The sequence below is a fragment of the Cervus elaphus genome, chromosome 13, assembly GCF_910594005.1.
Source record: "Cervus elaphus chromosome 13, mCerEla1.1, whole genome shotgun sequence".
NCBI classification, from domain to species: domain Eukaryota; kingdom Metazoa; phylum Chordata; class Mammalia; order Artiodactyla; family Cervidae; genus Cervus; species Cervus elaphus.
Window position 1 is genome coordinate 28,169,645 of NC_057827.1, and position 24,824 is coordinate 28,194,468.

Here is a 24,824-nt window from a genome sequence, read left to right on the forward strand (position 1 = left end):
GGAAGAAGAAGCTTACCGAAAAATGATACCGGGAGGCTTTAGGGAAAGAACCAACCCTCTGATGAGACCAGCCCTCAGCTGCAGCATTAGAGATGCTAAATGGTTCACAGAACATTAAAATGTTAACATTTGTCCAAACAAGCTTTATTTCAAGCAGCTCAACACCCCCATTGCCTTAGTCCAAATTGTAGCCCCTAATTTATTAACAGGGCGAAAAGGTATAGACTCCCACACACATTCCTGGACAGGACTCCTAAAAACACACTCATTGACTCAAGCAGAGAGGATAGGGCAGGGGTGATATTTGTTAAAATTCCTGTTTCCGTTTCTGGATGTTGCACCCAACCTCCAGGACACCTAATTAGTGAGCTGGTCCTCCTCCTCCAGCCTCAGAGAGAAGAATTTGTTCATGAATAAGCTGTTGTTACAAAGAAGGGATAGTCCTGTCATTCAGATTATCCTTGTTATTTATGATACTGTTCTGACCTACATCATCTGCCAAGTTAGAAGGCATATTGAATTTAAGATACTATTCGTATTTATTCTTCATGTATTTAATATTTTCCTGTTTTTGGATCTGTCTGAGATGCGCGCCTCCTCCCCACACCACAGGAAAGCATCTCGCATGCTAAATGTAAACCACTAATTCTAGTAATCTAGAATTGGTACTGCATTTTCCCTGGGATCTGTGACTAAAACAATACCATCTTGAACAGGACTTGGCTAGCAGTCCCAGATCCACCACCATTTTTCTGAGTCAGAGATGAGAATTGTGTTGCTGTGAGGACAGCTGCCTTCCTGTCTTCAAGCCACGGCTACTGCCCACAGCACTTCCTAGGACCCATTAAGGGGACTGCCACAGCACTGTGGGTACTTAGCCTGTGAGTGTTTAATCACCTCTGTGTTAGGTGCTCTGGACACAGGCCCTGCCCACAAAGGCCCGTGGGGAGGCAGCAGTGCACGGGCGATTACAACTGACTGTGGTGGCTCTAGAACGCGGGGGATACAGACTGTAATGGGCATGGGAGGGCATCTCACCAAACTCCTCGAAAAGTTAGGGTTGGTTTCCTAGAAACCATCTTCACATGGCATTACATCTAAACCAACCACTTGCGAAAGTTTTGATGTCACAACCCCTTTACAAATTCTTAAAACCTCAAGAACTTGTGTCTGGGTGTATATCTATCAATATTTACTGTATTAAAAATTAAAACTGAAAAAAATTAATATGTACATCACATCACTTAATAAATTAGTTTATTACAATTTTATGAAAAATTACATTTTCCGGACAAAGAACTTTAGTGAGAAGTGGCTTTGTTTTACATTTTGCTAATATCTTTAGTAGACAACGACTGGATTCTTCATTCAGTCTGTTGAAATATCACGTGTCATGTGGCCTCTGGAATACCACTCCAGGCGGCGCTAGTGGTAAAGAACCCCAGTGCAGGAGACTTAAGAGTCATGGGGTTCGATCCCTGGGTGGGGAAGATCCCCTGGAGTAGGAGCATGGCAGCCCGCTCCAGTATTCTTGCCTGGAGAATCCTATGGACGGAGGAGCCTGGTGGACTACAGTCCATGGGGTTGAAAAGAGTCAGACCCGACTGAAGTGACTTAGCACACACACATGCACACCAGTGAGGGAATGAGGCTGAAAGGGAAAATCATGTCTTAGTATAGTTATGAGACGAGTCTGACTTGAGGGACATCCTGAAAAGATCTCAGGGAGCACTCGGGGTACCCGATCACACTTTGAAACCCACTGGTATCAGCTAATCTACATAGTCAGGAGCAGGGGAGGGGAGAGTTGGAGTGGGAGGTTGAGGTTTAAGTGAAGAAATGCAGACCTGGGCAGGAGGCACAGTGTTAGCAAAGTCCTGGAAGCAGAAAGCCCAGCACGTGGTCCCGGGGTTTTGCAGATGTGGTTGTCACTGAACTTAGGGGACATGGCACCTTGGAAAGTGCATCTAGCCCTCAGGATGGTTAAGGAGGAGAGAGGGCTGCCCACATGTTAGTGTTTGGTGTTCGTAGAATCCTCAGCAGCTGAGCACAGGACCCAGAGGTTCCCTCTGTTACATCAGGGACTTTTCTGCACGGGGTTCCAGTAAACGTGTTTGTCTGACCCTTTTTTGACTACTTGTATATCCTGGAATCTATATGTCAATCTAGTGTCTGGTTTTCTGCTGAGACATACCTGCCCCTTCAACCCAGGATGCTGACATAATCACAGGGCAGAGTTGCAGTGGAGAAGAGCTGCTTGCAAAGTGGGTGATCTGGGAGCATAATTCTGATTATGTCCCCCAAATAGAAAGTATACAAGGATTAAAAAGAAGTTGAGTAACAAATTTCATGCACTTTGTGTAACATCCCCTCTCTGCCCCCCCCCACCAAAGACATCTTTGGAGATTTAGAATAGAAAATCTGATTTCTTGTTATTTTGGTGAGGATATTTTTCACAGTTTGACCCTGGTACGCATCCTGATCTGTATTGGTGGAGGTATGTTCCCTGCTCAGAATAATTCTGCAATCACCTTTGAGATTATGCCCTGTAGTAAGGGGTATTTTTGCTCTTCAGAAGTTAGGGGATCTCTGAGCAAGGCCAGCATTGATTGACAAGTTACATCCAAATGATATATTATGAGTAAAAGGCATGTGTCATAATGGATACTCATTATCTGCCCTTCAGGACTAACCATTGGGTGGGTGATTGGCAGTGTGCTCACAGTGCTGCACTTGCAAAATTCCTGTCTGGTATATAGTGAAATGTTGCAAATACGAACTAAATTTCACACACACGCACACTCACACACACATTTACCACTTCTAGCCTCTCACCTGTAGAACTTCCATGTGGTGATGTTTCGTTCAGATGCTCTAGTCCACGATGCAAACCACGTAGGAAATCTTAATATTTTATGGTAGCCACATTAAAAAAGTGAAAAGAAACAAGTAAATTTAGTAATGTATTTCCTATCATTCAGTCTATTCAAAATATTATTTCAGTATATGACACTGGCCACCTTTCAGGCACTCAGTAGCTACTTATGAGTAGCCATTCTTTGGGACAGTACAGCTCTGGAAGAGCCTGTCTCCTGGTTTCATTGAAATAAAGTCCTGCTTAGTTCCTTACTGTTTGTGACCAGTTTTCTTCTGGGATCTCCTGGTTCCAGTGTCCTAGCTGAATGGGCCTAACTGAAGCAGTCTAGCCATTCTCTAAAGATGAGGTGCGGGAACTTACATGTCAGTCAGACTGTGCAAGCTGAAGAGAACTACACATTCTGTCAACTCCCCTGGTCAGATGCTGGCTTGGGACAAGCAGTGGACGGCAGCGGGCAGTGTCCACCACACAGGCGCTGCATCCTGAGCCCCTTAGCATCACTTCCCTCACGCCACAAGCTTTCCCGGTATCTGCCTAGTGTCTCTACTCAGACTGAAGACTGTCTTTAAAACAACAAAGATGACAGCCCTACCCATTGCTAACCACCTTTTCACTCTTGTAGACACAGTTCAAACCTAAATCTCCACCAGAAAGTATTGCCCCAAGAAGCTCTGGAGAGCGGCGAAGACCCCTTCCGGGCAGCTTACCTCCTGAAAGACACAGCCCAGGAGGCCTACCAGGAGGCAGCTTTCACACCGCAAGCCTCCCAGACATCTGTCATCTTCAAGGGGATGAGCCGGATGGGCAGTCTGGTGTACCCGCTAGCCCAGGTCCACAGTGCCGGCCTACAGAGCTACACCTCTGGTCTGCCCAGCGAGGGCACCGTCTTGGATCTGAGCACTACCTCGAGTGTGAAGTCGGAGAGCAGCAGCCACTCCTCTTGGGACTCAGACGGGGCCAGCGAGGAGGGCGCTGTGCTCACAGAGGACTGCGACGGCAACTGTGATGGGCCAGGCCTGGTGCCCGGGGAGGACTACCCACTCTGCGTCCTGATGGGGAAGGCTGACCAGAGCCTTGCCAGCTTGCCTTCCGGGCTGCCCCTGACGTGTCACCTCTGTCAGAAGACATACAGCAATAAGGGGACCTTCCGGGCCCACTACAAGACCGTGCACCTCCGCCAGCTGCACAAATGCAAGGTCCCCGGCTGCAACACCATGTTCTCATCTGTCCGCAGTCGGAACAGACACAGCCAGAACCCCAATCTGCACAGAAGCCTCACCTCCTCTCCTAGTCACCTGCGGTAACAAGACAGTGGACCACTTGGCTTGAATAAGCACTGGTCGAAATTCAGGAATAAGGTAGTCCAAAGGATAGTTTCTCACTCTGTTTAATACCATTGGGGGCAAGCAAGGCAAAGAGAGTGTGGGTTGACTTCATAGTCTTCAAGAGCAGGATGAGCAGAAGAGAGGCCTTGTGAGAAGCTGTCATAGGGGCAGCGTTTCCTGTTATCTTTCTCAGCCCAAGAGGTTTTTCACTGACATAGCAAACATTTGCAGCAATGCGGTTTTCCCAGATTTGTTTACACATCACCTGGGAGAATGCCAGGTCTGTCTCTTGACCACAGGGGCCCAGGACCCGGAGGGGAGCTGGAAGGAAGGTTGTAGTATTAAGGGTCAATGAAGCGTCCTGCAGACACAGACTGTCACCACAGGTGACACCAGGAGCCAGTCCCAAAGATCACATTTTTGAGTTCCTGCCTTAATGAGTCCGAAATCCAAACTGGAGTTTGGGAAAATGACTGAGACTCTCCCTCTGATTGGAGGAGGGATTGGAGGATTGCTTTCTTCCCCCTATAGGTCTCATGTGTTACTCTAGGGAGTTCTCAGAGAAAGTGGGTTGGCCTCTTAACATGTAGGAACACGGATGTTCCCTGGGATGTTAGTTCTTGCTCCATAACACACATTCAAGAAGCTAGCGGGGAGTACTTCATGCACTTAAAAATAGTGGTCTTCAATTTAATTTAAAATAAGTTTGATAGTATTTAATTTGTGTTTATGTTATGTGAGTATTTGGGGTGAGTGCAGACATGTCACCGTGTGACCTTTGAGTCTCTGCTCAGAAGCAGAGCGAGTGACAGCCTAAAATTCGGAAACACTGCCTGTTTTCGCTTGGTGAACTCCAGTATCTGTTCATTTAGAGCCCCCGTGGGACGAATGCAGGTGTGATGCTGGCAGGACCATTTGTATATAATCAGCCAAAGCATTTAGAGAATGTGGTTCTGACAGTTGTTGTGTATTTTCAGTATCACTGGATCCCTCAGTCTTCACCCTCTTACAGATGTGTAAGATTAGGATGAACTTTCGAATTTACATGGTAGAAAGAAAAGTAGGACATTATTGCCATACTGTATGTCTTAATATTTAACTTATTCTGAAATATATTCTGTACCATTATACATATTTCCTGTTGTAGAAAAGAAACTTAACAGGTCCTGTGAAAGGAGACCATCTCCTGAAATTTGGCATTTGCCCTAAAAGCCCATGGTTGCAAAAAAAGAAATTGATTTTGTATTAAACTTTCAAGTTAATCACTTTTTAAACTCATGGTTGGTTTCAGTAATGAGAATCGGGGAGTCAAAAGAGATACTATTCCTCTGGCCCAAAGGTGAAAAAAAGCCAATAATGTGTTAATGATTATTTCAACTTTTTTTTAAAAATAAATGTGACAACTTAAACCTTGTCTCTGCTTAAAGTGAGATGTATCTTTCAAATGTTTTGTTACACAGCTGTTCCATATTCCAGTGTCCCCAAGATGGAAAAATTTGTATACAAATGAGTTTTCTATGATTTAATAAAAATATATGGCACACTTTTTGTTGAAAAAGGCAAACATTTGTCAGAGCAGTTTTGTCACACATCCTGCCTGTCATATGAGTGCATGCAGTCATCATACACACACACGCTGTGAATCTGACAGATCCCACCACCCAGGGGAGGTCTAGTGGACAGGAATCAGTAACTACTGTGACTGAAGTGACTTAGCACGCACACGCACGCCACAGCCACACAGGAACTGCAGCGGTTCATGAGTTCCAAAGAAATTAAGTGGTTACTTCCCTGGGAGAAGGGGCTTGGTATCAAATATCAAGGAAAATACTGGAATTTTTAAAAATACTGTGCTGTCAAAAATAAGTCTTATGACCAATGCTCAAAATACAATTAAAGAGCTAAGCCTCTTCTTTCTTAAATATGCAGTTTTTTTTAAATTTTTGTTATCTTTCAACTTCCTCACGTCTTTTTTCTACCTTTCCATTATATGTTGGTGGTGATTTAGTCACTAAGTCATGTCTGACTCTCTGCAACTCCATGGACTATAGCCCGCCAGGCTCCTCTATCCATGGGATTTCCCAGGCAAGAATACTGGAGTGGGTTGCCATTCCCTTCTCCAGGGGATCTTCCCGACCTGGGGATTGAACCCAGGTCTCCTGCATTGCAAGTGGATTCTTTACCGACTGAGCCACCCAGGGAAGCCCCTCACCAGAGGGAATTTTTTTTTTTAATTTATTTATTTGTTTGACTGTGCTGGGTCTTAGTTGCAGGACTCAGAATCTTCTATCTTCATTACAGCATGCAAGCTTTTTTTTAAGATTCCTTTTTTTTTTTTTTGATGTGGCCCATTGTCAAAGCCTTTATTGAATTCATTACAATATTGCTTCTCTTTCATGTTTTGGTGAGTTTGCTTTTTTTGGTTTTGGCCCCAAGTCATGTTCTATCTTAGCTCCCTGACTAGGGATCGAATCCTGACCCCCTGCACTGGAAGGCAGAGTCCTAATCACTGGACTGCAAGGGAAGTCCCTACATGCAAACTCTTGAGTTGGAACATGGAAACTCTTGGCTGCAGGCTGTGGGATCTAGTTTCCCAACCAGGGATCAAACCGGGGGCCCACTGCTTTGGGAGCATGAAGTCTTCAGCAATGGACCACCAGGAAAGTCCTTCAGCCTCTCTGATTTTACCCCTGTGTGCCTGGGGGTGGCTATGTTAGTCTGGGTCCTCCAAGAAGCAAATGCCAGTAGATATAAATGTACACAGTAGATCTAGACAACACAGATTATATTAAGAGACACTTGAGAGAAAATAGGAAGGGAGCTGGAAAAAGCTGGAGGAGCCGGCAAACAATGCAGGTCTGACCCCATTTGAAGGAGGGAAGGTTGGGTGAAAGTATGTGAGCCTGCCTTGAACCTGAGGAAGATTCAGCCAGGCCTTTGGCAAGTCCTTGAGCACAGATGAACCTTCTGAGCAGTCTCCCACCTCCCAAGGTGCATTCCCTGGAAATCGGGTCCCTGCCGTACTCCGTCATTGGCTGCGAGCAGCCCGTGGGAAATGCAGCAATGGACATAGATCCCAGTGGCTGGAGCCCTTGGCCAGCCCTTCCCTTTCTAAAGCTCCTGGGGCTGTTCGAGGTAGATTCAAACCTTTATTCTTTTCTGAACTCAAGTGTTCATTTTCTTTTTGAAGACTGATGCTCCCACCTCATCCCTCCAGCTGCCTCAAGGATGTCACTCCGTCACTCCTCTCTCCCATTGATTATCAAATTCATCTTTCTAAGGGTTCTGTCTCTCTAGCCTGCAACATTTGCAAATCTCTCTCATCTTAATGATTAAAAGAAAGAAAAAATTACTCTCTGTCCCCCCTTCCCCAATCCCTTCTGGTGACTCTTCTTTCTTCCTCCTTGTGCAGCCAAGAACTTTAGTAGATTTTTTAAAATATTTATTTATTTTGGCTGTGCTGGATCTTAGCTATGGCATATGGGATCTTCAATCTTTGTTGTGTCATGTGGTTTCTTTGAAGCATGCAAAGAATGCAAACTTTGCGGCTTGCAAACTCTGAGTTGCAGCATAAGGGATCTAGTTCCTTGACCAGGGATTGAACCCAGGCCCTCTGCATTGGGAACACGGAAATCTTAGCCACTGGACTGCCAGGAAAGTCCCATTATAGTGGATTTTGCTGCTCTCCTATCACTGCACACTTGTTGCTCCCAGTGACTCCCAGATGGTCGTGTTCATAGGACACATCTGGTTCCTTGCTGTACCCTGGTCTGTCCCTCACTCTCCTGCTTAGTTGGCTCCTTCATCCCCATGACTCAGACTACTTGCTCTCTGTAGGCTGATGCCTCCTTAATCAGCACCCCTAGCAGGATCCCTCTAGAGCTGCCCTCTTGACTGTTGGTTACCATGGAATAATCCACAGCATCTCCAGCTCAACTTGTCCTCCACTCAGTTGTCGTTTCCCCACCAACCATTTTCTTTCCATTTCCTCAAATTGAGGGAGTGGTGCCATTACCTGACCAAACCAAACAAACCCTGGGGGCTGTCATGAGTGTGGTTATGAGCATAGCTCTTTAGTTCTGACTGACCTTGGCCAGGTAACAGCTTCCCTGGGTCTCAGTTTCCTCATCTGTATAATGGGTACAAAAATCTCTGCCTCAGTGGCTCGTGATGAGACTCAAATGACATGGTCACACAAAGCACTTAGCACAGTGCCTGGCACATACACACTCATCTAACGTTAGCCATAAGCATCGTCTTCATCAATAACATCATTCCTATTTTAGACTTATCTTTACATCTCACTCTCAACAGCAGCACTCAGTCACCAAATCTCAACACATATACCTACAAAAAACACTTACACTAAATGGGAATGAAATCCAGAAAAGAGGGGAGGTATGTAAGCAGATATCTGATCCCCTGTGCTGCAGAGCAGAAACTAACACAACATGGTAAGGCGACTATATTCCAATATGGAACTTTCCTGGTGGTCCAGTGGTTTAGGATCTGCCTTCCAGCAACCTAAATGTCCATCAACAGATGAATGGATGAAGAAGCTGTGGTACACATATACACCATGGAATGTTACTCAGCCATAACAAGGAATACATTTGAGTCAGTTCTAATGAGGTGGATGAACCTAGAGCCTATTATACAGAGTGAAGTACATAAGAAAGAGAAAAACAATAATTATTAATGCATATATATGGAATCTACAAAGATGGTACTAATGAACCTATTTGCAGGGCAGCAATGGAGACACAGACATAGAGAACAGACTTGGAGACATGGTGGGGAAAGGAGAGGATGAGAGGAATGGAAGAGGAGCATGAAAACCTAGATGTTACCATATGTAAAATAGGAAAGCAGTGGGCATTTGCTGGGAGCAAATGCAAGGAGCTCAAACTCGGTGCTCTGTGACAACCTCAAGGAGTGGGATGGAATGGGAGGTGGGAGGGAGGTTTAAGAGGGAGGGGACATGTGTATACCTATGGCTGATTCATGTCGATGGATATTGTAAAGCAATTATCCTCCAATTAAAAGTAAATAAACTTTAAAGAATCCACCTTCCAACGCAGTGGACGCAGGTTCAGTCCCTGGTGCGGGAACTAAGATTCCACATGCCTCAGGGAAACTAAACCTGCGCACCTCAACTACTGAGCCCTTGCACCAAAACAAAGACCCGGCACAGCCAAAATTTTTTCTAAAAAATGCTCTCACATCCTCCCTGTTTTTCCTGTTCACCATCAATGTCAGTTCATCAAGGAGATCCTCCACTCCCTTCTCTGAGAGTCTTTCAGCAGCCTCCTCCTTTTATTTCTCTCTCAAGCCCATCCTCCAGACAGCAGTCCAACGTCTGATGGTGTGACCCCCTCCAGGTGCTTCCCCTGGAGCCTGGCCTTGGCCAGGCAGACACCCCTGCAGTTGCTTCACCATCCCTGGGCTGGTCAGGTCCCGAACGCCCTGCAACTGCTGCTTTCTTTGCAGAAACTGCCTTCCCAGTCCCTGACCCACTAACCCTTGGTCCTCCTTGGAGACTGAGCTCAGGTGTCATCACTTTCAGAAAGCCCCTGGCAACCTCCTCTGCCTCCCTCTTGGTGTTGAGTGAAGAGAGCCGGTTCTAAGCACCCATGGGTAGTCAGGTTTACTCACTGACTTGCCTTCCCCTGCCCCCATATCCTCACTGGGCAGTTCTGCTGTCAACATTCACCCCTCACCAAGGGCTTTATTTGTGGCCTCTGGCTCTCAATCAGCAGAGAACTCCAAATGCAATAGACATAGTCCCTGCTTTTGTGGAATTTAAAGCTCAGCAAGGAAGACAGACTGTGGAAAATTCTTAAAGAGATGGGAATACCAGACCACCTTACCTGTCTCCTGAGAAACCTGTATGCAGGTCAGGAGCCACAGTTAGAACTATACATGGAACAACAGACTGGTTCAAAATTGGGAAAAAGTACATCAAGGCTGGAATATTCTCACCCTGCTTATTTAACATACATGCAGATTATATCATGCGAAATACTGGGCTGTGAATTCCAAGCTGGAATCAAGATTACTGGGAGAAATATCAAAACCCTCAGATATGCAGATGACACCACCCTTATGGGCTTCCATGGTGGCTGAGGTGGTAAAGCGTCTGCCTGCAATGCGGGAGACCCAGGTTCAATCCCTGGGTTGGGAAGATCCCCTGGAGAAGGAAACGGCAACCCACTCCAGTATTCTTGCCTGAAAAATTCCATGGACGGAGGAACCTGGTGGGCTACACAGTTCATGGGGTTGCAAAGAGTCAGACACGACTGAGCGACTTCACTTTCACTTTCCACCCTTATGACAGAAAGCAAAGACAGAATGCTACCTCTTGATGAAGGTGAAAAAGTAGAGTCAAAAAGCTGGCTTAAAATTCAACATTCAAAAAACTAAGATCATGGCATCCGGTCCCATCACTTCATGGCAAGTAGATGGGGAAACAGTGGAAACAGTGACAGACTTTTTTTCTTGGGTTCCAGAATCACTGTGGATGGTGACTGCAGCCATGAAATTAAAAGATGCTTGCTCCTTGGAAGAAAAGCTATGACAAACCAAGACAGCGTATTAGAAAACAGAGCCATCACTTAGCTGACAAAGGTTGGGATGGTTTTTCCAGTAGTCATGTATGGATGTGAGAGTTGGCCCATAAAGAAGGCTAAGTGCTAAAGAATTGATGCTTTTGAACTGTGGTGTTAGAGAAGACTCTTGAGAGTCCCCTGGACTGCAAGGAGATAAAATCAGTCAATCCTAAAGGAAATCAACCCTGAATGTTCATTGGAAGGACTGATGTTGAAGCTGAAACTCCAATACTTTGGCCACCTGGTATGAAGAGCTGACTCATTAGAAAAGACCCTGATGCTGAGAAAGATTGAAGGCAGGAGGAGAAGGAGACGACAGAAGATAAGATGGTTAGATAGCATCACCAACTCAATGGACATGAATTTGCGCAAACTCCAGGAGTTGGTGAAGGACAGGGAAGCCTGGAATGCTGCAGTCCTTGGGGTTGCAAAGAGTCAGACACGACTTAGCTGAACAACAACAAGGAAGACAGACAATAAACCAAAAAAAAAAAAAAAAATTATACAAGCAGAATTTCCAGAAGAGAGGTCTCTGTACAACTTCTCTCCCTAGCAGCCCTCCCTGCTGGGTCCATCTGACTGAGGGCATGGGGTCATGACCTCCCCGTGACCTCCCCTTCTAGAGGTTGGTGCTCTGTCTCCCCTCCTGGACATGTGGCTACATCAGTGTAACTTAACTGTCAATTTCCTGCACATCCCTAAACCTGCAGCTGTGTGGGTCACCCTTCTGTTTATATTCACATTAAAGAAGTCCCACACTTGAAGAGAACTCATCTCAGCAGTCACTTTCTCCATCAGCCTTTGAATGTAAAAACAGCATGAGCTTCCCAGATTCTGGAAGCAAACTCAAATCAATAGAACTTCAACTGACAGATGAAAACTAGCTTCTTTGCCCTTGGTCATAGGGATCTGATCATATCTACTCTTGCAATCAAGCTTCCAAAAACCATTTGCTCCTCTAGCAGAGGGTCAAAGACCACTGGGAGTCATAGAGAATGGACTTGTGGACACAGTAGGAGAAGAAGAGGATGGGATGAATTGAGAGAATAGCTTTTGACATATAAACACTGCCATGTATAAAATAGATAGCTAATGGGAAGCTGCTGTTGTAACACAGGGAGTTCAGCTCAGTGCTCTTTGGTGGTTTAGACAGTGGGATAGTGGGAAGCGGGGGGGGATAAATGTGTACTTACAGCTGATTCACGTTGTTGTGCAGCAGCAACCAATACAACATTGTAAAGCAATTGTCCTCCATTTAAAAAAGAACCCCCCCAAAAAAATAGACCATGGGGAGCGTAAATATGACCCATCTTAGGGCTTATTCTGAATGAACTAATTCCCCTCACATCCAGGTTTTCCGGACTTCTTCGACTCTATTAGGAAATTGTGTAGGTCACTGATTCTTTTTTTTTTTCTTTAACTGAGATAAAATTAACATAACGTAAAATTTACCATTTTAGCTATTTTAAAGTGAACAATTCAGTGGCACTTAGTATATTTACAATATTTGCAACTGCAACCTCTATCTAGTTCCAAAACATTTTCATCACCCTAAAACACAACACTGTACCCATTAACAATCACTCTCCATCACCCCTCACACCAGCCCCTGGAAACCACTAATCTGCTTTCTACCTCTATGGATTTGCTCATTCTGGATATGTCATATAAAGGGAATGATACAATATAGTCATAAAATATAGTCTTTTGCATCCGGCTGTTTTCACTGACTGTAATGTTTTCAAAGTTCATACATGTTGTAATATAATGTCCTTCCTTCTCCTGGCTAAGTAATATTCCATTATATGAATATGCCATAACTATTTTAATTTGTTTTTCCATTCGTCAGTTGGTGGACAGATGGGTTGTTTCCACTTTGGGGCTACTTTGAACAATGCTACTATGAATATTCATATACAACTTTTTGTGTAAACTTTCATTTTCAGTTCACTTGGTTATGTACCTAGGACAAAGTTCATACATGTTGTAATATAATGTCCTTCCTTCTCCTGGCTAAGTAATATTCCATTATATGAATATGCCATAACTATTTTAATTTGTTTTTCCATTCGTCAGTTGGTGGACAGATGGGTTGTTTCCACTTTGGGGCTACTTTGAACAATGCTACTATGAATATTCATATACAACTTTTTGTGTAAACTTTCATTTTCAGTTCACTTGGGTATGTACCTAGGAGTAGAATTGTTGGGTCACAACATCGAAACTATATGTTTAACTTTTTGAGGTATTATGGGGACTGTTTTCTAATATCATTGGTTCTTTTTTTAATTTTTACTCTTCGTTTACTGAATTAGGATCTAAGCAAAGGCCGTACACTGTGATTGGTTAACGTGTTTCTTTTTTTTTTGTTCGTGTTTCAAACTTTAAAAATTTTATTTATAAATGTAGTTTAGTATATGTACATATCATTTCACATATATGTTTTTATGGATTTCTTTGATAATTTTAAAATTCTATGAGAATTCTTAGTAGGTTTATTTTTATCTATCTCCAGTCATATTTCAATTAATACCACATTTTTAATACAAAATATTTTCCTTGGAGGGGCTTCCCAGGTGACTCAGCAGTAAAGAATCCACCTGCCAATGCAGATATGGGTTCAATCCCTGGGTCAGTAAGATCTCCTGGAGGAAGAAATGACAATCCACTCTGGTATTTTTGCCTGGAAAATGCCACGGACAGAGGAGCCTGGCGGGCTACAGTCCAAAGGGTTGCAAAGAGTGAGACGCGTGACCGACTCAGCATGCACGCATATTGCTTGGATTGTGTAGAGATTTTTTTTTTTTTAATTTTATTGGAGGAGGGTTGATCTACAATGCTGTGTTAGTTGCAGTAACATGTTTCTTAAGTGTCATAGATTCATCCTCCATTTCTCTTTGTTTTTACATTATAACTGCTATAGATAAAGTCATGTGTGTGTGCTCCACCATGTCTGACTCTTGGCGACCCCACAAACTGTAGCCTGCCTGGTTCCTCTGTCCATGAGATTTTTCCCCACAAAAATACTGGAGTGAGTTGCCATTTCCTCCTCCAGGGAATCTTCCGGACCCAGGAATCAAACCTGTGTCTCCTATGTCTCCTGCATTGGCCGTCAGATTCATTACCACTGTGTCACCTGGGATTCCCATAGATAAAGCACTGATTCTTAAATGTAATTGCACATTGAAATCACCTGGGCATCTTTTAACAGTACCACTTCCTAGATCAGAAAGTGAACGTGTTAGTCACTCCATCATGTCTGACTCTTTGCGACCCCATGGACTGTAACCCGGCAGGTTCCTCTGTCCATGGGATTTCCCAGGCAAGAATACTGGAGTGGGTAACCATTCTCTTCTTCAGGGGATCTTCCCAACCCAGGGATTGAGCCCGGGTCTCCTGCATTACAGATTCTTTACTGTCTGAGCTACCAGGGAAGCCCATAAGAAAAATAAAATCATATATTAATGCACATTTATGGAATCTAGAAAAATGGTACAGATGAACCTATTTGCAGGGCAGGAATAGAGACACAGACAGAGAGAACAGACTTGTGGACATGGTGGGGGAAGGAGAGGCTGGGACAAATGGAGAGAGTTGCATGGAAACATATATACTACCGTATGTAAAACAGGCAGCCCGTGGGAATTCGCTGTGTGACTCAGGGAACTCAAACCAGGGCTCTGTGACAACCTAGAGGGGTGGGATGGAGGTTCAAGAGGGAGGGGACATACGTATACTTATGGCTGATTCACAGTTTTGTCTGGCAGAAACCAACACAACATTGAAAAGCAATTATTCTCCAATTAAAAATAATTGGTTTTTAACACCAATACAGTATACTAATGCATATATATGGAATTTAGAAAAATGGTAACAATGACCCTATATGCAAGACAGCAAAAGAGACACAGATGTAAAGAAGTCTTTTGGACTCTGTGGGAGAAGGCAAGGGTGGGATGATTTGAGAGGATAGCATTGAAACATGTGTATTATCATATGTGAAGCGGATTGCTGGTCCAGGTTCGATGCATGAGACAGGGTGCTCAGGGCTGGTGCACTGGGATGACCCTGGGGGATGGGATGGGGAGGGAGGTGGGAGGGGGGGTTCTGGATGGGGAACACCTGTGCACCCGTGGCTGATTCATGTTGATGGCAAAAACCACTACAATATTGTAAAGTAATTAGCCTCCAATTAAATAAATTAATTTTAAAAAATAATTGTTTTTTTAAAGTACCACTTCCTAGGTCCCATCCTCAGAGGTTCTGATGTAATCAATCTGCTTTTTGGCCTTTGCTAGGAGGATTCTGTGGAGAAGGCAATGGCACCCCACTCCAGTACTCTTGCCTGGAAAATCCCATGGACGGAGGAGCCTGGTGGGCTGCAGTCCATGGGGTTGCTTGGAATCGGACCCGACTGAGCGACTTCACTTTCACTTTTCACTTACATGCATTGGAGAAGGAAATGGCAACTCACTCCAGTGTTCTTGCCTGGAGAATCCCAGGGACGGGCGAGCCTGGTGGGCTGCCGTCTATGGGGTCGCACAGAGTCGGACACGACTGAAGCGACTTAGCAGCAGTAGCAATAGCAGGAGGATTCTGAGGCTTCCCAGATAATTCTCCTCAGCCCTGGTTGAGAACTTCCAGTATAAACAAAGAGGACTCAGAGATGACATCGTTAACTGATAACTCCTGAACCTGCCGTTAGAAGTCAGTGCTTTCAGATCTGCTTGATCATGAGAAGTTTCTGAGACACTTACTAAAAAATACTGATTCCCAGGCCCATTCTCTGGAGATGGCTTGGTTAGTGGGCCTGAGGGGGAGCCTGAGAATCTAAAGTTTCAACACACACATTTCAGGTCTCCCTCATGACCTGGCAGATTTTGGAAGCCGTATCACAAATCTTTGCTTCTCAAAGTGTGGGCCTCGACCAGCCACATCAGCATCAGCTGGAGCTTGTAAGAAATACAAATTCCCAGACTGCTAAACCAGAATGTGTATTTTAACAATTTCACAGGAATTGTAAGCACACACATATCTTAGAAGCACACTTAGACTTATAAATCTCAAGCAGGATCGCCCCTGGACAAGTGTTTCTCAAATGAGACATGCATTGTTGTTATTTAGTTGCTCAGTCGTGTCTGACTCTTTGCAACCTCATAAACTATAGCCTGCCAGGCTCCTCTATCCAAGAGATTTCTCAGGCAAGAATACTGGAGTGGGTAACCATTCCCTTCTCCAGAGGATCTTCCCGACCCAGGGATCAAACCCGTGTCTCCTGCATCACAGGCAGATTCTTTACCACTGAGCCACCAGGAAAGCCCCTTACGTGCATTATATCATTTCAAGGGCTCGCTGAATGAAGCATGAGTGGTTCTCTGAGCTTCTGATCTCACAGGTCTGAGACACAGCCAGAGAATCTGCAGTTAAATAGGTGATGCTGACGTACTTGGACAGGGGACCACGCTTTGAGAATCCTTTGTCTCCAGACTCGAGTTTCTCAGTCTGGGCACTCTTGACATTTGGGGCCAGAGAATTCTTTATTATCTGTAGGGGGCTGCCCTGTGCCCTGCAGGATGTCCACCTGCTTCTCTGGTGTCTGCCCACGAGGTGCCAGTGACACCTCCAAAATTCTGACGACTAAAGATTTCTCCAGGCATTTCCAAATGAACCCTGGTGGGAGTAGGTGACAAAATAGTCCCCAGGTGAGAGCCACTGATCCAGATCATTCCTAAAAGGGGACGGTCCTATGAGTCGTCCCATTTTTGGGGAGAATAGACTTGACCTCTGGCTCAGGCAGCCTCTCTCAGCCTCCCCTCCCACCCCCTGGGAGATCCTGGGAGGGGCATCTACAAAGGAGCCTGAGATGCCCTGGGGCAACATCTTTGACCCCTGATTTACTCATGAGGAAATGAGACACAGGTCCCAGCACCCTCAGGGTGCAAGAGAAACGTCTGGACACTTCCCTGCTGGTCCAGTGGTTGAGAGTTGGCCTTGCAACACAGGGGACGTGGGTTCAATGCCTGGACAGGGAGCTAGGATCCTCCATGCCCCAGAGCGACTAGCAGCTAAGCCCAAGTGCCTCAACTAGAGAGCCTGTGCACTGCCGCAAAGGATCTCGCATGACACAGGAGAAGCCTGCGAGCCACAACTAAGACCCAACACAGCCAAATAAATTAATTTAAAAAGGAAGAAAAATAGAGAAGTCTCTGAATCTCTGCCTGACAGTCAGTCCAGCCCCTGTCACCCTCCCTCATGACCCACAACTCCTTCTTTGCAAGGTCTACTCTTGGCTATTCATTAAAACCGTATTTTTCAAGAAACTTTTAAAGTGGCTTCACATGTACACCCATGGCTGATTCATGTCAATGTATGGCAAAAACCCCAATATTGTAAAGTAATTAGCCTCCCATTAAAATAAATTAATAAAAAATAAATAAAAACTAGTAGGCTTGCAAAAAAAAAAGTGGCTTCAGAAAAAGTGTATAAAGTACTGAATGTCTATTGGTCACCTGAGGCTTTTAAAGCTACAGCCTAGAACCTGTGATTGATTCTTAATTGGTCTTTATTGCAGAGGGCTGAGAATACTAAGAAAAAACAAACTTTTTTTCTTTTAAAGGAGCTGTTTTGGGTTTCCAATCTTTGATGCTCCCCCACCTTTCAGATTGTTGGTGAATAGTGCCCTCTGCTGGAATTTCTTGGTTTTGCACTTAGCATGGTCCTGTCTGATCTGGGAATGTGTTTGGACATCCCCCTCTTGCCCTCCAACATGCCAGTTCAGTTCAGTTGCTCAGTCATGTCTGACTCTTTGCAACCCCATGGACTGCAGCACGCCAGGCCTCCCTGTCCATCACCAACTCCCAGAGTTTACTCAAACTCAAGTCCATTGAGTCAGTGATGCCATCCAACCATCTCATCCTCTGTCCTTCTACTCATCCCTTTTTCCTCCTGCCTTCAATCTTTCCCAGCATCAGTGTCTTTTCAAATGAGTCAGTTCTTCACATCAGGTGGCCAAAGTATTGGAGTTTAAGCTTCAACATTAGTCCTTCCAATGAATATTCAGGATTAATTTCCTTTAGGTTGGACTGGTTGGATCTCCTTGCAGTCCAAGGGACTCTCAAGAGTCTTCTCCAACACCACAGCCCAAAAGCATCAATTCTCCTGCGCTCAGCTTTCTTTATGGTCCAACTCTCACATCCATACATGACTACTGGAAAAACCTTAACTTTGACTGGATGGACCTCTGTTGGCAAAGTAATGTCTCTGCTTTTTTTTTTTTTTAATGTCTCTGCTTTTTAATATGCTGTCTAGGTTGGTCATAACTTTTCTTCCAGGGAGCAAGCGTCTTTTAATTTCATGGCTTCAGTCACCATCTGCAGTGATTTTGGAGCCCCAAAAAATAAAGTCTGCCACTGTTTCCACTGTTTCCCCATCTATATGCCTTGAAGTAATAAGACCAGGTTTAAGCTTCCCTGGTGGCTGATGGTAAAGCGTCTGCTTTAAGACCAGATGCTATAATCTTAGTTTTCTTAATATTGAGTTTTAAGTCAACTTTTTCACTCTCCTCTTTCACTTTCAACAAGAGCCTCTTTAGTTCTTCTTTGCTTTCTGCCATAAGGGTGGTGTCATCTGCGTATCTGAGGTTATTGATATTTCTCCTGGCAATCTTGATTCCAGCTTGTGCTTCATCCAGCCCAGAATTTCTCCTGATGTACTCTGCATATAAGTTGAATAAGCAGGGTGACAATATACAGCCTTGATGGACTTCTTTCCCCGTTTGGAACCTGTCTGTTATTCCATGTCCAATTCTACGTGTTGCTTCCTAAGCTGTATACCTCCAATGCCAAGGCCAGCTGAAAAGAAGACATGCTTCCTGAATGTTCTTAAACCCACTTCCTAGAGTTGAGTGCCTCCACCTCGGGCACTGGTCTCAGGGTAAAGCTTCACACAGGCTTCCTTCTGTCACTCCCCAGTTTGGCACATGCCTTCCTTAGAACCGAAAGTAAAACCAAGTGACTGAGACTCTGAGCTCTCAATCCAGGGGGCCCAGGTTTGATCCCTGGTCAGGGAACTGGATTCCACATGTTGCAACTAAGACCCAAATAAATAAATGATTTAAAATAAACAATTTTTTTTAAGGAAGGTGAAACCAGAGGCCCACCTGCTGTCCAGTCAGCCCACACATAGAGGAATGATGTGGTGGAAATGACGTTTGAGGCCTGCAGGCTCCTGGTTTCAACTTTCACCTCTGCCCCTCCCTGACTGTGGGGCCTTAAACATCTCTCACGCCTGAAGGCCTCATTTCTCTGTCTATCACATGGCAGTTTCATATTGTATTTCAGAGTGCTCTAGGAACTTCAGGGGGCCTCACAAGCCAAAGGGGGTATGAGGAGTAACCAGGTGGGCAACGACCACCAGAGAAGTTCATTGCCATTCTCTCTGTTCTCATATACTATATTTTAATATTTTGTTTTGTGTTCTGCTAAAAAAAATAATAATAATATATATGGTGTGTGTATGAGAGTATGTACTGTGTGCTCAATTGCTAAGTCACGTCTGACTCTTTGTGACCCCATGGTAAAGAATCTTCCTGCCAATGCAGGAGACACAGGTTTAATCCCTGGGTCAGAAAGATCCCCTAGGGAAGGAAATGACAACCCACTCCAGTATTCTTGCCTGGGAAATCCCGTGGACAGAGAAGCCTGGCAGGCTACAGTCTATGGGGTCATAAAAGAGTTGGACAGGCAGAAGAGTTGGACTAAACACACACACACACACACACACACACACCTTCTTTGGGGCTTCCCAGGTGGCACTAGTGGTAGAGAACCTGCCTGCCAATGCAGGAGACATAAGAGATGGGAGTTCCATCCCTGGGTCAGGAAGATCCCCTGGAGGAGGGAACAGCAACCCACTCCACTATTCTTGCCTAGAGAATCCCATGGACAGAGGAGCCTGGCAGGCTACAGAGTCAGACACAACTGAAGGGACTTAGCACACATGCATACATCTTGTTTATCCACTTAGGTTGTTTCTTTGTCATGGCTACTGTGAAGAATGCTATAACACACATGGGAATGCAGATATCACCTCAAGGTAGTGATTTTATTTCTTTTGGACATACACCCAGAGCAGGGATTGCTAGATCATATGGTAGTTCTATTATTAATTTTTTTATAATCAGTTCCAAAGAATCGTTGCCAAGACTAGCATCAAGGAGCTTCTCCCTTGTTTTCTTCTAGGAGTTTAACAATTTCAGGTGTTATTTTTAAGAATATAATCCATTTTGAGTCTTTTTTTTTAATAATATGAGTCTAATTTTTTTCCTTTGCATGTAGTTGTCCAGTTTTCCCACACCATTTATTGAAGAGACTCTTCTTTCCCCCACTGTATATTATTGGCGTTTGTCAAAAACTAGTTGACTGTATATGCATGGGTTTATTTCTGGGCTTTCTGTTCCACTGGTCTATGTGTCTATTTTTATGCCAGGACCATATGGTTTTGGTGATTATAGCTTTGTAACACAGTTTGAGTGAGGAAATATGATGCCTCTAGTTTTCTTCTTCTTGCTCAAGATTACTTTAGCTATTCTGGGCCTTTTATAGTTCCATATGAATTTTAGGATTGTTTTCCTATTTCTATGAAAAAATGTCATTGGAATTTTTATAGGAATGGTGTTAACTCTGTTGCCTACAGTTCAGACTCCACTTGGATCTCCCAGAGTATCTCAGTTAAGGACTGTGCTGGCTGCTGACAAGGATGGCTTGAGGTCAGGATCCAAGGTGGGACATGCCCATCCACCTTCCTGAGGGACAGAAGAGGAAAGCTGTTGCACAGTCCTTGGGTAAAAAAATAAACACAGTCAGGACAGCATGCCTTTCGGTAAAGAAAGTGGTCTCTCAGACCTAAAATCCAAGCCACCAGAGTACAGACATGAGAATATAATAAAGTAGTTGTTGTGGTTGTTGTTGTATAGTTGCTAAGTTGTGTCCAACTCTTTGCAACGCCATGGACTGTAGCTCGCCAGGCTCCTCTATCCATGGGATTTCCCAGGCAAGAATACTAGAATGGGTTGCCAGGGGATCTTCCTGACCCAAGGATTGAACCCACATTTCCTGCATTGCAGGTGGTTTCTTTACCACTGTACCACCTGGGAAGCCCATAATAAAGTGGTAGTGTTTCTTAAATACTGGGGGTTTTTCTGAATGTGGGTGCGGGATGCTGAAGGTAAATGAAAACACAGAAAAAGATACAAGTTAAAAAATCCCACCCTGCCAACATTCTTTCATCTTTTTCCTTTCTTTTGTTAAAAGAAAAATAATATCTGTTTAATTATTTACTTTTCATTTTTATCTAAGTAACATTTATTCTGGCTATTATGTTTATAGTCTCATAGATATTTATATTTATTTATTTCTAAGAGCTCCTTATTCCAAAGGAGTCATTCTTCTTGGGATGCGTGGTTTTCAACTGCCTGTGTTCTTTTCCCATTTTGCTTTTGCTATTGCCATGCACTTCTCTTTCTGATGACTTTTCACCTTTGAATGGGGCTGGTTAGTTGCTAAAGAATAGAGTGAGGATGAGTGGCTAAGAGGAGGGAGAAAATGGAGAGACATTCTGTATGTGCGTGCATGAAATGTTCTATAACATTAGTCTATAGCGAGGTGTGTTGTAGCACTTAGGAATGCTTTGAAGCATATATGAGATAATTCAAAAAATCAGTGTCAAACAGACAGAATTTATATCATATATCAAGAAATTCAAGCATAAGTAACTTCTGGGGTTTGTCTGGTGGCCTAGCCTGGCCAGGGCCAGCAGCAATGCAATTCTCTCTTGACCTTCCCTTAATTGTTCCTTCAGAGGGACAAAGAGGCTGCTCTGACTCCAGCCTCCACACCTGAACTGAAGGTAGGAGGAAGGGGTAGAAGAGTGGCACAAAATACGTTTTTCTGTATCATCTAGAAAAACAAAAGTTTCCCCAGGAGCTCCTAGTAGATGTCTGCTTATGGATCATTGACCAGAACCATGTCATATAGCCATACTTAGCAGCAAGGGAAGCAGGGAAAGCAAATATTTAGTTCTCCTTTCTTGTATAGCCAGGCTTCCCTGGTAGCTCATAAAGAATCTGCCTGCAATGCTGGAGCAGGACCCAGGTTCAATCACTGGGTCCAAAAGATCCCCTGGAGAAGGGAGTGGCAACCCACTACAGTATCCTTGCCTGGAGAATTCCATGGACAGAGGAGCCTAGTGGGTTACAGTCCACAGGGTTGCAGAGAGTCAGACAGAACTGATCGACCTAACACTTCCACTTCCTCTATAGTCAGTAGTAAAGAATTCACCTGCCAGTGTGATGTGGGTTTGATCCCTGGATAGGGAATATCCCCTGGAGAAGGAAATGACAACCCACTCCAGTATTCTTTTTTTTTTTTTTTTTTAATGGAGCAAAGGTTTTAATCAACATGGTGTGGGCATATAGACTGTCTTACAAGGTAGTTATTCTCAGCAAAGATAAAGATTAAAATTCCAGACTTAAAAAACACAAGGTGATTCCTATCAAAGAGGGAAGAGTTTCAAAGAGTTTCTCATTATCACCATAATGAGAAACTAACAAAGGAAATGCCTGGATTCCTCAGCCCCAGGAAAGGCTTGCCTCTCTTAATTCCTTAATATTCAGGAATTAATAAGGACCAAAGGATTCCTGACAGATCCAAAACAGCACACAGGAAGCCTCCTGTTAAATGCTTCCTGACAATTCCCCCTATTTTATTATGTTTGTTGAAAAAAGGTCCTGACCAAATGATTTTGGTTAGTATTAACCAACCTTATGGAAAGGTGACAATAAACAACAAATATAATTATCAAGACAATCACCAAATTTACAGTTCCAGACCTGATGCTGTAGGTAATACTTTGAAACCATCCTTGTGGGTCTAGCCCAGATAATTTGCTCAGCTAAAGTTTCCAAATTAGTGGAAGAGGACAGATGTTTAGAAAAAGTTTCAAAGATTTTTTTTGCAGTAATTGTACATTCAGAGACATTATCATGTAAATGAAATTTGATTTGTTCCCAGTTGTAGGTACTATGATTGAAATGAACAGGAATAACACAAAATTGGCAATTAATACAAGTTACAGAACATAAAGTCTTATTAAATTGTAAATTTCCTATGGCCATAACAAAAGGAAGTGAGACACAGGCCTGTATAAAATATGACTGATTATAGCAAAAGAAATAGTTACCATGACCACGACTGGTCCCTGTGAAATGTCCAGTCCGAGTCCCAAGTTCTCTGGTGTTGGCAGCAAGTTTTTATGTTTTATATGTCTCATAGTTCAGGCCCAATTTGTTTATCGAGGACAATTCGAGGAGGAGGAGGAGGTGTCATTCCACTGTCAAGCCAGCCAAGAAGTCCTTTGTCATAGTAATGTTTCAACGTAGTGTTAGTAACCTTTTACATAATGTTTTTTGTTCTTTCCCTAACTCTTTCCCTAAAGTTTCAGTAGTAAACATGGTTCACAGACACAGAAATGGCAGCAAAGTCCGAAAGTCTTCTTTTGGAGGCAGGATGAAAACCCAAGTTTGTAGGCCGATGTTTATGCATAGTTTTCCTGGGCCCAGGTAATGGAAGGACTTCATAGCCTAAAGAAATGTTAATTAGTTTTCCCTCCTCCCCAGGGTGTGAGGGTTCCAGGGAGGGGGCATATAGGTGGAGTCATTGGTTGATATGATCGGTCTTTTCTCCGTCTATTTTATGACCTGTAATAAAGGGGGGTTGGGTAAGTAAGCCCAGTTAAGTCTGATTTGTTAATCCAGCTCAAGCAGGGGTTGTGCAGGTCAGCATACCGATAGGAAGGTTTTCAGGACTCTGAGACATTTCCAGCTTCAATAGGCCCTCCGGGGTCACTCCGTCCGAATCTTGCCACGTGTACCAGAGTCCCTGTTTCTGGGCACCACTTGTTGGTCCTTTAGTGGACCAGAACCTGGTGGTCCGGAGTCGATGATGAGAGAGTGAAAGAAGGAAAGAGGCTTGTGAGGCTGCCAGGGTTAATACCATGACGGGCGGCCTGGACCTAAGTTTTAGCTTCCCCCGAAATGGTAAGATTCCCTACCCCCATCAGGTAACCTGGAGCCAGCCAATCAATATGCGTCCAGTAAGAACAAAGGGAGAGCTGAAAAGCCGGCGAAAGTCTGTACCGATAGAATTACTTTGCAAACATGTAACCAATCCGCTTAAGCCAGCTACTAACCGCTTTTGCATATCTTATAAATCTGTGTAACAAGCTTGAGCTCGGCGCTTTCTGACCCTGCACCACTGTGATGTTTGTGGCAGAAGGCCCTGGCTCGAGACAGTAATAAACTTCCCTTTTTGCGAGTTGCATTGTCTTGGAAGCCTTCTCTCTCTTCCCGCTCGGGGATTCGGACATCGGGCATAACATTTGGGGGCTCGTCCGGGATCCCTTGACCGGGAGAAGGGAACGCTTACAGGACAAAGGGGAAGGATAAATAATAACACCGGTGCTCAGGAAGCAGGGAGGTATCTGGCACAGAAAGAAGGCTTTTTATAAAGGGGGAGCCACACGGCGTAAGGCCGGGGCCAGCGGACGCGCTGGGCGGCAGCCGACTCCGCGAGAAGGCTTTTTATAAAGGGGGAGCCAGACGGCGTAAGGCCGGGGCCAGCGGACGCGCTGGGAGGCAGCCGACTCCGCGGGAAGTAAAGTTCCTCTCCCGACCCCGAGTCTGGTGAACAGCGGACGCCATTCGGTAAGGTGAATCTGCTACCGGGAGGCAAGAAAATTCAGGGGGCCCGAAAACCCAGCGCTGTGTCGTCGGCCGACGTTTGTTTGTCCGTGTGTTTGTCTTTGGCTCTCCGTGTTTTTGTGTGTGCCGGCATTGTCTCTAGTCTCGTTCTCTTCTGGTGCATCGTTCTTTCTCACTTCTGACTTATTCTCTCTCTCCCTTACCGTTTATTCTTTGACCATGGGGCAGGGAGAATCTACCCCACTTTCTCTCATGAC

At 44.4% G+C, this 24,824-nt stretch overlaps 1 protein-coding gene across 3 annotated transcripts in view; it reads left to right on the forward strand.

The window, feature by feature from the left end:
- The window catches only part of BNC1 (basonuclin 1), a 29,939-nt gene extending 24,310 nt beyond the window's left edge, over window positions 1–5,629 (forward strand). For all 3 annotated transcript variants that reach the window (XM_043922555.1, XM_043922554.1, XM_043922556.1), the window contains one exon: window positions 3,501–5,629. In XM_043922555.1, coding sequence (XP_043778490.1) covers window positions 3,501–4,182 — 682 coding nt within the window. In that variant the 3' untranslated portion in view covers window positions 4,183–5,629. The remainder of the gene's footprint in view (window positions 1–3,500) is intronic.
- The last annotated feature ends 19,195 nt before the right edge of the window (window positions 5,630–24,824 follow it).